Source organism: Mesoplodon bidens (assembly GCF_964165515.1).
Source record: "Mesoplodon bidens genome assembly, chromosome: 6".
NCBI lineage: Eukaryota > Metazoa > Chordata > Mammalia > Artiodactyla > Ziphiidae > Mesoplodon > Mesoplodon bidens.
In genome coordinates this window covers 1,706,319-1,719,104 of record NC_138162.1, presented here as the reverse complement: position 1 = coordinate 1,719,104, position 12,786 = coordinate 1,706,319, and the positions used below count along the sequence as shown (strand labels likewise).

Here is a 12,786-nt window from a genome sequence, read left to right as displayed (position 1 = left end):
CAGAGCCTTCCCCGAAGGGCAGGGGCTGGACTCACCCCCGGGTGCCCAGGGGTCAGCTCTCACCCGGCCCGCTCCCCAGGGTGGTACTCAAGGGGCTGAATGCTGCCCCAGGCCCTGTGAATCGGGGCCTCCGCGGGGGGAGGAGGTGACATGTCCAGTTGACCCCATTGGCCTCTGACCCCGCTGGACCATCATTCCCGTGCCCCTGGCTACAAGTGGGCCTGGCACCTCCTGGGCCTCTCCAAGGGCAGCCTCACCTGCTGGGTAGCGGGTCGTGAGGTTTGGGTAACAAATAAAGTCCACGTGGCCATCCCCTGGCCCTGGGAATCTTCCCCCAAAGTGGCGGCTTCACTGAACTCCTAACACCTCACCGTGGGCTGGGCTGATCCCTCGCCCTGGGCTGGGGGGTTCCCCACGGAGCCCTGCACTTCTGGGAATCGAGTGCCCAGCAGCAGTGCCCCCATGATGGCCGAGTCACCCTCTGAGCCCCCTCCAGCTCTGTCTGCTCCTGGGCCCACCACAGGCATGGCCTGACCCTGGGAGAGGGGCGTGGAGGGGCGGTGCTGCCCAAGCTGGCTCTGGGCCTCTGGGGATGGTGTGGGGCCTGGCCAAGGCCCGGTGGGCAGTGGGGAGCCCGAGAGACACCCCAGCGTGGCTCCGCCCCGCCTGCCGCGCCTGCCGTCTGGCTCAGGGACGAGCTGAGGCCTCCCGCCTGTTTCCCAGGTCCCACGGAGGGGCCGGGACCCACTCTCTGCTCAGGGGTAGGCACAGAGAAGGGATGCACAGGGGCCTCTGCTCTCCGAGCCCGACCCAAGTGAGACCCTCCCACGCAGACCCTCAGGGAATCAGGGCAGAGAGGGGAGCCATGGTCCAAGGCCCACAGCAGGTCACCAACAAGCGTGGCCCTGAGCAGGCAGGAGGATGGATGGAGGTGAGGTCCCTGCACTTTAAGGCACTGACTATCCGTACCCGGGGGGCTTGGGATGGCAGGGATGACCGAATCCAGCCCTGCCCTTCAGTTTCACGGTCCCAGTCCCTGCTGGCCATTGACATCACCGTGTCATCTTTCTTTTGCCCTGGGAAGTTCCGGGCAAGGACCTGGTAGCTCAGATCCAGGCTGCCAGAGCGGGGTGTCCAGCCTGGGGGAGGGGCGGGTAGGTCTTTTGGTCACCAGATACAGCCTTAGCTCAGGCCTGCGCTTTGTGCTAACAGCCAAGTCCCCATCTGTCCCTGGTCCCATCGCCGCTGGAGCCCGAGCCTCACCAGGGAGCTCCCGCCTCATGGCCGTGGATCTGCCAGGGTCCAGGGAACGAAGCCCTATAGGCACTTCTGTGCAGGAAAAGCCGATCCAGGGAACTAGGTGCCTACAGAACCACAGGAAGGGGAGGCTTCTCTGGTGGCGCAGTGGTTAAGCATCTGCCTGCCAATGCCAGGGACATGGGTTTGAGCCCTGGTGCAGGAAGATCCCACATGCCGTGGAGCAACTAAGCCTGTGCCTTACAACTACTGAGCCCGCGCGCCTAGAGCCCTAGAGAAAGCCTGCTTGCGGCAATGAAGACCCAACGCAGCCAAAAATAAGTAAATAAATTTATTTTAAAAACACAGGAAGGGCCAGGAGGGAGGAGCCGGGCTGAGTATCGGCCACAAAGAGCGAGGAGGCTGAGGGTGCAGGGCGTGGCCACCTCGCCCTGTGTCCGTGGGGACCTGCCCTGCTCCTCTCGCCCCTACCCCTGCCTGAGCAAGCCACTGGCTTCTCCTGGGGCGGGAGTCGCCTGGCCCCAGGCAGGCTGCAGGGGTGCCGACACCTGGAGATGGTGCCTCTCTCCTTGACAGCCTACCAAGCTCCCTCCTCTTTAGTCTCTACAGTGGGAGGGACGCCTGCCCCGGGCATTCTACTCACAGCTGAAGGACTGAGCAGGCACTGACTGGGTTGAGTACCGTTTATCACATAATCCACTGCCCTTCCAAACCCCAGGCAGAGCGCGTTCATTTCCTTCTGTTAATTCCCTTTACGGACCAGGAAGGAATGCCCACCCCTTTCAGGTCCTACTTGTGGCTCCAGCATGGGTCTGTGATGGAGACACAGATTGGCTTCGGAGAACCGGGGATTCGTAAACACCCCTGGCAGGGACCCGGTATGCTGGGTTTTCCTGGCAGTGACTCGGTGTCAGCACACAGACCCCACTCCAGCCTGGTGGCTAAGTCAGGGCACAGTGGTGGGGGGTGGGGGGGGTGGGACAAAGCCAGCAGGTGTGAAGTCAAGCCTGCAGCTCAGGACTGGGTCCCTGTTGGGGAGGGCGATCCAGAGGCCCACCTCCTGCCCTCTTCCTCTCTTACAGATCAACCCCCAGCAGCCGGGCCTAGCAGTTCCACTGAGGGTGGGGTCCTCATTCAGGGGCAGGAAGTTGCCGAAGGCTACTCTGGAGATTAAGGCTTGCTACTCTGGAGATTAAGGCTTGCTCACCTGGGCCCAGACTCCTCCCTGAAAGCCCTTCTCTGGGGTCAGCCTCTGCTTCCACTGGACCGTCTTCTCCAGCTGGGAGCCTCGTCCAAGAGCGCACCCATAGCTGGGGTGCAGGAGTCCGGGACTGCTAGGGTGAGGCACCGCCTCCCAGACCCCGTGTGGCCTTGGGCTGGAGCTGCAGCTGGGGGTGGGCCACCTGTCTGCGCAAGGGCCTCTGGCCCCTTCCCCATCCCCTCCAGGCCTCAACCTGGCCTGCACAGCAGGTGCACCTGCCAGAGTGAGGGGCCTGCGGTGCCCCGGGCCAGCTGAGGCTCCTTGGCAGGCGAGTTTGGATCCCTTGCACAGAAGGAAACTGGGTGAGTATTTTGGTTTCTTGTTGGAGGCTGCAAACCCGTGGCTCTCTCCGCACGTGAATTAGAGCAGCACCATTTTGGTTTCTGGATGCCTCCCCGCGGTTTAAATTGGACGCTCCAATCTTCTTCCTCTTTTGTCCTAAATTTCCCTCTAACATTTAGTGCAGCTGTTAAGCAGCTGCTGCTGCCTGCTCCCGAGAAGGCTGAGGGCCAGGCGGCTGCGGTGACTCACCCCCTCCCAGGAGGGACAGCAGGGTCTGGCGCGGAGTCATGCCAGGGTGGGCACGGCAGCTTGGGGGGCAGTCAGTGCCTCCACAGGATGCAGGTGAGAGCTGGGCACACGCTCCCCGGGGAGGAGGACAGGATACAGACAGGACTTGGGAAAGGCTTCAGCCGCTGCAGCTAGAGACACCCAGGTGAGACAAGCAGAAGGACTTCCGGGGGCCAGGTCCTAAACAGTGGGGCCACCTTTCCAGGAATAACTCAGCAAAATGCAAGCACCCATGCCCGTGGGCATTTCTGGAGGGAGACATCCCGCCCCTGAGACCCAGCTTACAGAGGCCTTGAGTGACCCTGGACACTGTCGTTGAGAAAGTAGAGGGCCTACTGAATGCGATCCCTGGGGATGCGGGGGCACCTATGGTCTGAGTGTGTGTGTGTCCCCCAGGTTCATATGTTAAATTCTAGCCCCCAGGTGACGGTATTAGGAGGTGAGCCCTTGGGGAGGTGACTAGGTCATGAGGGTCCCACCCTCAAGAACGGGGTTAGTGTAGTGACCTTACAAAAGAGGCCTCAGAGACTGTCGCCCCTTCCACCACGTGAGGGCTCAGGGAGGACGGTGTCTGTGATCTGGGAAGCTGCCCTCATCAGACATCGACGCTGCCCACCCAGGACCTTGGACTTCCAGCCCCACAAGTGTGAGAACAGATGTTTGCTGTCTACGAGCCCCCAGGTCTGCAATATTCTGTCCCGAAAGGGCCGAGACGGGACAACGCCATTCACTCACTCGCTCATTCGTTCGACCACTGTGTGCAGAGTGCCAGGTCTCCTTGAGAAGGTCCTTCTACAGGCTGTCCCCTCGGGACGTGTCTCTGAGGTCAAGACCAGGGCCATCCAATCTGCACCCCCCAGCAGGGCCTGCAGTCCCCACCCCTGGCTTCCGGCACCTTCCTGGAGAAAGGAGCCAGGAGACCTCGGCCACAGGCCGGTCTGGGCCGCAGGGGACATCAGAGCCCGCTGCGCCCTCTTCTGCAGCCCCCGCCCCGGGAGGAAATGCTGGCCTTGGGCTGTACTCCCCAGAGCCCTCTCCCCGCCCCTCTGGGAAGAGCCGTGTTCAGCAGCTCCGTCCACTCCGGGCTGTGAGTCCAGACTCCCTTATCTCACAGGAGGAGCTGGTGGTGGAGAGAAGCAACCCCTCCCTCCCCAGGGGCAGGGCACAAGGCCCCTCCCCACGTGAATGGGCTCCGACGACAGTGACCAGCTGACCCCAAGCAGGAAAGGCAAACGGAGCCAGGACACTAGCCTCCCAGCTGAGTACAGCCCACTGTCTTCTGGGCAGGAGCACGTGGATAATGGCCATCAGGGGCCTCCCATTTCCAGCGGCCCGAGCCCCCCAGCGCTGTCCAACAGCACCTAGAGGGAGCCCTGGGCGCAGAGGGTGGCAGGGCCGGGACCCGTCCACCTGCCCTGCTCAGAGCCTGGGTGAACAGGGTAGGACTTGAAACTGAGGACACACACAGGCATGTACACGTGTACATATGCACACACAGGCACGCACCGGCCAGCTGCATGGCAAGAGGAGGGTGGTGGGTCAAAAAGGGCTGCAGCCGCTCCGAAGTGCACCTCGATGACCTGTCTGCTCGGGACACGGGTGGGTATCGAGCGCGGGCTGAGTCAGCCCAGGGTGTGGATTAGGAGGACAGTCGTGTTCATGGGGCACTTTTATGCACTGAGGGAGCTGGGGAAACAGGGTCATGGCAGTACAGTTTGAAAAACGTACAAATAATTCGTGTTACCATTATGTCACCGTGCCGTGGTAAATGACGAATTCCCACCTAAAAGCCAGATTTCTATCATCGAAGGGCTGCCCACACCCACAGGCGGCAGAGGCCTTCTTGGTTCTGCAAAGCAAACTCCACAGGCGGGCATCCGGGCAGCAGCCCAGGCCTGGAGGAGTCAGAGCTGAGCGGTGGGGCCAGAGGGCCCCTGGGCTCATGGGACAGAAGGGACAGGGGTGCTCCGGACCAGAGCGAGGCCCAGCGCCACCAGCCAAGCTGGCGGCACGGTGGGGGGCGGGGAGAGGGCGCTGGCACACACTGGAAGGACCTGGAAACCCGTTCTCTGGTCGGGTGAATCCCTTCACAAGAGCAGCCGGTGGTCAGAGTGGGCAGCAACATTCCTACCAGCAGGGCCCAGGTTGTATGTGGGAACTCCCTGCACACCTGGCTGTGCCCGGCCCTGGGCCAGACTGTCCGCCTCCCCATCTCCGGGTCATCTGGGTCAGGGTGGCAGGTGACCACTGTTGGACCAGCCAGAGGTGGGGGAATTCTGCCCGACCTGGGCTCCTGGGAGCCTGCACACGGCCAGGCTGGTGTACTTGCCGTCTCTTAGGAGGACGAGCTGACTTCCTGGCTGTGGTGGCCGTGCCCGAGCACCCTCCCGTGGGCCTCTTCTGCATTGGACCGTGGATGTGCCTATACGGGGGCGCCTGGCACACCGCCCATCCGCCCACGCAGGCCCTCCCAGCATCAGTCTGCTACCCCCCACCCCGGGCGCTGTGCGGGCCACACAGCGAGAGCCACAGCAACCCTGCCTGAGGCCCCGTGTGACACAGCTGCCAGCCTGCCTGGGCACGTTGCCCGGCGGCGGCTGGGGGAGGGGCGGGCCCACGAGCACTGAATCAGCTGCTCCCGCGTGGCCCCGTCCCCTCCAGGGCGAGGATGCTGGTGAGGCGGGGGGTGGGGGTCGGGGGGGTGGGCCCTCCATCTTTGGGGAGCTGTCAGGCTGCCGGGGATTTTCTGGAAAGCAGCCCCTGCAGGAGCCAGGCCTCCTGGGGGATGAGAGGAAGGACCTTCCCGGAAGAGGGCCTTTTCCAAACAACACCAAAAAGGGAGAAGGGAGAGGACCGGCCTGTGCCGAGGGAAGGAAGCGCTGAGTCAGCACCAAGCCCTGCCATCCTCCCTCATCCAATCAGGCACTAGAGCGGACAGGGACCTCTCAAGGTCAGGGAACATCAATATCCGCAGGCGAGTCCCGGTGGATGGTCCTTCCTCCGCAGCGGCCCTGGGGGTCAAGCTCTGGTCCAGAGGTGGGCTGTGCCCGCCCTGGCCACCCTCGGTCCAGGGCGCTGCGCCCCTCCTGCTGGGTCGTCCTCCCAGGCAGTCGGGGAGGTGGGACCACCCGGGGGTCCGACTACCATCCCCTCCCGGGGCTGCCAGCAGCAGCTGCAGGGACGAAGAGGGCGTCTTCGAGGGTACCTCGTCCACCCCGCCTGGGGCCTGGACAGCACCTGGACTTTCTCAGATAACCACGTGGCTTCTAGAAATTCCCCTTCCTGCCACTGGCTCCCTCCCACTGTTGGCTCACCTCCCACCGGCAGCCCCTCCCACCCTCCGGGCCAGCCCCAGGGGCGGGCCACCACGAGGCCCCCAACACCCGGTGCGAAGGAGGCCACCACGCGGCCCTGTTCTTTGTCCAAGGGAAGCCCCTCTCCCCTCCTCCCCGCCCCCACCCCACCGCTGCCGGCTTCTGCCCCAGCCTTGACCTCCTGTCTTGAACACCTGCTGCTCTTCAGAGGCTCTCCTGCCTGGGATGGCCACCCCCAGATCTGACCATCCTTTCCCCAGGCCGCCAGGCTCCCAGCGCCGCCCCCACCCCCACCCCCAGCTCTCTCTGGGGCACTGCTCCTCCCCTCCCCTGGCCAGCTCCCTTCTCTGTGGTCACACTGCCTGCCCGCCCTCCCCCACCCTCCCCGACTCCCAAACTCAAGGCCCGGTGTCACCACCACCATCCAGGTGACGACTCCCCTCCAGCAGCGGCGCTGCTGCCAGGGTCCTTGGGCTGCGGTGCCCCGAGGGCCCAGGAGACCTCTCTCTGGATGGTGCCCAAACTGGTAACTAGGGCACAGTCGGGGCGGAATGAGGCTTGGCCGGCAAACCCCACAAGGCCCCTGCCTTCCTGCGGCGGCCGGCTCAGAGTGTGCTCTTTGAAAATGGTGGCTGTCCCCCCAGGGGGACATCGGGTTTGTTCAGCCCAGAGGACGGGCTGGTGGCCCCCGCACCAGACAGTGCAGACAGCATCCCCACCACACACAAGTCCTGCTGGACAGCGCTGGTCTAGAGACCCGCTGAAGAAAACCCTCCAACCTTGTGCAACACAAGGGGAGGCCAGGCCAGGAGGCCTGTGGACGCCGCCGAAGGTGGGCAAACCTGAGACTCCAGCGTGGTGAGAGGACCAATCTGGGACAGTGCTGCCCACTGCCACCTGCTCCCAGTGAAGCCAGCACGCCCGAGAGTGGTCTCCCGGCCGGGAAGCAGCATCCTCACCCGATCCTCGGCCAGGCTTTGTGCAGCAAACTGCACCTCCCAAGGGTCCTCTGCTACTGCTCCGGGGACCAAGGCTTTTGTGAGGATTTTACCAACTCTGCCACCACAGGCTAAACCCCAAAAGGACTCGGATTGTTTTCTTCTGAAACGTCAAGTTCCACAGGATTCCAGAGATGGCGGCTAGGCCGCTCTGTCACGGACCCCCAGCTCCTCTTCCGGGGCCACATTTTCTGGCCACACTGGCTGCGTGGAAGGGCATCACCCTCATCACCACGTGGGAAGAAGTCTTTGCAAGGGAGAAATGTGAGCGTCCCCTGCACAGAAGCCAGGGAAGCCTTTACACAATAGAGATACTAACTAATAACCTGTCACTCGTTTTTCCAATTGCTTTTTGGTTAAACAAGAATTCCTAACTTTGGTTTCCTTCCAGTTTTTCTCCTGTGGGTGTGTGTCTTCCCATCCTACTGCCATTCTGGCATTTGAGGGCATCATCTGTCTTATAAGGACGATACACACTCGCCTGTTGGTTGAACTCAGCCCTCCTGGACCTCACCAGGTGCCCCGCTTGGCCGGCGCCAACAAATTCTCGCTGCAACCCCAGCCAGGTCCCCAGGACAGGCTCCAGCGGTGGGGCCCCTGGACTCATGGCAGGGTGGCCCCACAGCCCGTCACACTCCTTCTCCAGCATGGCAGATGGCTGCTTTTCAAGGTTTGGATTTGACTCGTGAAAAACGGCATCTGTGGCATTTGGGGCTGGTTATATCCTTTAAACAAGGTATAAAGTTTTCGAGCTTTAAACAGTCACGCTATCAACGTGTTAAAAAAATAAGTTTAATGCAGGTGGCTCATTTCATAAAGAACTTCACAGGCACTCAAGACATCAAGCAGCTTTGTGTCCGCACCACCGTGACCCCCCTGCTGCCCCCGCCCCGTGGACACGTGCCCACCTCAGAGGGGGCCTCCGAGTAACGTGAGTCAACTAACACAAAACAAAGCTTTTAGGAAACAGCATGATTTGGTGCGAAACGTCCTCTGCAGCGCCGAGAAGTGGGGTCCGTGTGGGTCGGCTCCTTGCCTGCCGTCCGGGTATAACTGGGACAGACTGACTCCCAATTCCCTCGGAGGAGCCGTCCACTGACCTCGAGTGGACAATCGTCTGACAGAAGCTGGCTACAAATTAAAGAGCACAGTTTACAGCCAAGTGTTTTTTGCCTTCTTTACCTGATTTGGCTTTTTTTTCCAGTGGCACTCAACTGCCCCGACAGCTCCCCCTGGCCACTGGGGGACCCGGCCAGGTAGGGTTGAAGGGGCTACCGCCCGTGCCTGCGGGTGTGGGGACAATTTGGGGTGAAGCAGCATCGGCCTCCCTGTCACCCTCAATATGGGGCCCTATGTCCCGCCTCTGGCTGTTGTCCCAGCTGAATTATTCAGAGTGTCCCTCGCCTGCCCACAAGGCCTGCGGCTACCCTGTCCCCATCTGATGGAGGCCAGGGTGAGGGGTCTGGGCAAAATGCTGGCCCTCTGGTATGTTCTCTCTGCAACCGAAAGCCCCCCCTGGACCACTGGTTCTTTCCTGGCCCACATTCATTTTTGCTTTGTACTCCCAGCTGCTCTAACAACCGCCGAGACAGGGACAAACGGGCCGCCGAGCCCCTCACTTGGAGGTCCAGCCCTGGTGCAACCCAGATTCCAAGAGGTCTTTCTTCCTACAGACACGTCTCGAACCTGGATGTTCCCTGAGGGGAAGAGACTGAAAGCCCCCCAAGGCCAGAAAGAAACTGAGCTGCCTCCCCAGAAATCCACACTTGGAAGATATGACAACATCTGGCTGACATTCTCAACAGAGCTGCCCGGGAGGAAGGGGGCCGTGCCCTGGACCCGGCACTCCCCTGGGCTGGCCCCTCATCTAGGAGCTGCCAAGCAAACCAAGGTGCCACTGAAGCCCGGCCTGGGACTCAGGACCCCCACGCCTCGCAGGGTAACAAATGGAGGAGAGTCCGCGGGCTGAGCGAGGACTCGACGGCCTGGGGCAGAGTGAAGAGCTTAGTGGCAGTGTGGTGCACCAGCTGGTGGAGCCTGACGCTTTCCCAAGGCCGGGGCAGGGGCCGGCCGTGCGCAAGAGGGGGCTGTGCGGCCAGGAGGATCTCCCCTCCAGATCTGCACCTGGGTAGTACACCCCTCCCGGGAACCTCCCACACCGCCGGTGACACCACTGCCCTGGAGAAGGGACAGGGACACAGACTCTCCAAGTACAGACTGGACCCATACCCCACCCCCCGCCCCGGGAATAGCTTGGAAAATGCAGGCTGGAACCACAAGCAGGTGGCGCAGGGGACAAGGCACCGAAACCACACACAGAAAGGGTCCGAGCAAAGGCCAGCAGGAGGGAGGGCGCCAGTGTCCCCTTCACAGAAGTCTCAGCCCTTTCCAGAGCCAGAGATGCAGGCGCCGGGGGTGGATTATGCCTCTGACACGGGGCAGAAAGGGCCCTGACCTACCGCGTGGAGAAAAGCGCCCGCTGTAGGTGCGCCTACGGCCGGGTCACCAGAAAGCGTCCCCGGAAGAGCCCGCGGCGCCCTCACATGTCCACGAAGACCATGAAGCACCAGCCCAGGCCCCCGACCAGCAGCATGGTCACGTGGATGCCGTAGACCAGCAGCTCGTTGAGGAGGCGGAAGTCCACGCGCCGACGGCCCAGCAGCAGCAGCAGCGCCGACAGCTTGAGCTGGAAGCGCAGCAGGACGCGCACGCCCACGTACTGCAGGCAGAAGAGGGCGGCCAGCGCGCCCCACAGCGCGGCCGTGAAGAGGCTGCAGCTGAAGTAGAGCAGGAAGCGGATGAAGCCGTAGAGCCAGCGTGCCCGGACGTACACGTCGAAGTTGTTGTACTTGGTGCGGGCCGGGCGGGAGGCGCGCGCCGGGCCGCAGGCGGCGTGCAGGCAGGTGGTGTGCGGGCCCTGGAAGGAGCGCACCCGCCGGGGGATGGGCATGACCGGCATCGGGCCGGGCGGCAGTCAGCATAGGTGTCGCGGGTGCCTGGGCCTGGGAGGCCGAGGCTGAGTCCCGGGGGAGGCGTGGGCCTGCAGGGAGAGCGACACGGAGAGCAGCCAGGTCAGCCGGGACATCAGCCAGCCCGGGGCCGCAGGGAGACCGAGTCTGGGACTTGGGATCCGCTCACATCCCCCGGGGTTACTCTTTTCATAGATGCTACCGAGGACACTCCAAAGGGAGCCCCAATCACGTGGGAACCAAAATTCCACCAGCGACACCAGGAAGAAGGGTCAAGACAGTGGCCGCAGGCCCCCCGGCAGTCAATGCCAAAACCCACGAGGAAGGGCCGACAGAAACCCTGGTGAACCCCCCCCCCCAACCCAGGCTCGGCGAGTCCCCTTCACTGGACTCACCGTCCGGCTTTTATCTGGGATGCCCATGCCTGCCTGTGCTTCTGTGGCTGCTTTATCCAGGGCGAATAAGTCCCCGAGTGACAACCACAACAGGACAGGAGGAGGGAGAGGGTGTCCGCAGGGCAGACGGGGGCCGTTCTCTTCAGCAACTTGACAGGCCAAGTGCTGGGGACCAGGCAGCCGGCACCGGGCTCTGGGCTCCCCTGCGGGGCCTGAACCCTCGTGCTGTCGTTCACCAGGAGGGACCTTGGCCAGGTCGCCTCACCCCGAGACCGTCCCTGCTCTGCACAACGGGGATGTCGAGCGCTGGGCTCGCAGGGGTGCTGTGGTTAGGCAAATGGAACGGTACCGCGCAAGTGCTGCCCGTGCCTGGCAGAGGAGGACGGCCCAGGGCCAGTGGTGCTATGGCAGGGCGCGGGCCCTGTGGCTTGGGCCACCACAAGAGAGGAGAAACAGCAAGTGGCTCTCTAGTTTTGCCTGGTAATTGCCATTAATAGCTTGCCTGAATCGTGGCTGGAAACACAGAACTGGAATTTCAGGACGTGTAAAATCGGAGCAGCAAAGTTGGTTACAGGCTCTGGGGAGGCACTGCCGAGGGCATCTGCGTCCCATCGCACGGCTTGTAGCCTGAGGGCCTGCAGGGGGAATTCTGCTAGCTCCCTCTCCGGCCGCCCACGTGGTGCTCTGGCCGGAGGCGTCCACCCTCCCCTGCCCACAGGCCCAGGCCTTCCCGCAGGCTTCGGCCAGAACACGGTCTGACAGCAGCTAATGGCACTCAGACGTCGGTGCTCCCTTCACGCGGCGGAGTCGCGACCCCGGGCGGGCCGCTAGCCATCCTCCCATCGCCACCTGGCCGCGGGCAACGCATCTGCGCCACGGGCTTCCAGGTCGGGGCCGGGGCGTCCGCGCGGCACCCAGGCGCTCGCTTCTGGGGGGTGCCGGGCCCCAGATCTCGGAGGCAGGGCCGACCCGTGGCGCCCCCGGGAGCCGCCCCCGCCCCGTCCGGGCACCCCCGCCCGCTCACCGGGTGCCCTCTCAGCGCCGGCGTCCCGAGCCGCGCGGCCCCCTGTCCCTCGGGGCTCCGGGAGCAGGGAGGCCGCATGGTGCCGACGGCGCGGCCCGGACCCTCATGCGTCCCCGCCCGGGGCCGCCCCGAAGGGCCAGGGGCTCCCGCGCCCGGTGGCCGGCGGCGTTTGGCCTAGCGTGGGAGCCGTAGCGCCGTCCCTCTGCGGCCACCGTAGGACTTCCCTCACGCCCCTCCGCCCGAGCCGACACGGAGAGCGCCTCCCTTCCCCCAGCTCCGTGCCAACCCCGAGCGCCCGGAACTTGGCGCTTCCCCTGGGCGTGCGTGCGTGCGTGCGTGCGTGCGTGCGTGGCGTGCGCGCGCGGCGCGGCGCGGCGCGCGGCCCCTGACTTTGCCAGCCGACTATACCACCCAGCCTACGCCGCCGGCGCCTCGGCCCGTCCTGCGCAGGCGCAGATAGCGGACCTGCGCCGCGGAGTCCCCGGGCAGCTCCTCTGCTCAAGCGCCGCTGCGCCGGAGGCGGTTGGCAGTGCGCAGGCGCGGGCCCTAAGGGCGCAGCTGTTCTTCCGGCCCCGGGAGAGCGATTGCCAATGGTCCCGAGCTCGGCCGCGGTCCTGCGTGTCTGCCGCCCGGCGAGTCTGAAGCGGACTGCGTGACACCACCCATGGACGCACGTCCCCAAATGTAGGGAAGACTGGCCGGCTGACCACCCACGGACACCAAGGTCCCCAAATGTAGGGAGTCAGGGCGGGCTGGCTGACACCCACGGAGCCCTGGGGTTGCCCTTTGCCAGGAGAATGAGGATTTCGGTGTAGACGTGTTTAAACATTTTAATCCGATCGAGGTTAGGGTGGGCGAAACTTCACGCTCCTTGGATTTAGTCGGCAAGTTCCATTTGCCTGAATTCTATCAATTGTGGAGAAGCTGCTAGTGGCACACACGTGGGAACAGCTGGTTCTGTTCCCCAGTGCCTGCGGGTCCTGGTCTTGGTCGCTGTT

General features: G+C 63.5%; 1 protein-coding gene across 3 annotated transcripts; it reads right to left on the bottom strand.

Moving 5' to 3' along the window:
* Positions 1–8,172: 8,172 nt before the first annotated feature.
* TMEM250 (transmembrane protein 250) lies at positions 8,173–12,156 on the bottom strand. Of its 3 annotated transcripts, none has more exons than XR_014016024.1 (2): positions 9,860–10,435; positions 8,173–8,531 (listed from the first exon to the last, which is right to left on the bottom strand). XR_014016024.1 is itself a non-coding variant. In XM_081236502.1 (2 exons), exon 2 carries the CDS (start codon positions 10,357–10,359, stop codon positions 9,940–9,942), a length of 420 nt encoding a protein of 139 aa, XP_081092628.1. In that variant the 5' UTR covers positions 10,360–10,440; positions 11,789–12,156; the 3' UTR covers positions 8,173–9,939. The 3 variants fall into 3 exon arrangements, 2 of the variants coding, with proteins under 2 accessions (XP_081092628.1, XP_081092627.1); XM_081236502.1 differs by adding an exon at positions 11,789–12,156 and having other exon boundaries at positions 8,173–10,440; XM_081236501.1 differs by adding an exon at positions 10,765–11,779 and having other exon boundaries at positions 8,173–10,440.
* Between the last annotated feature and the right edge of the window lie 630 nt (positions 12,157–12,786).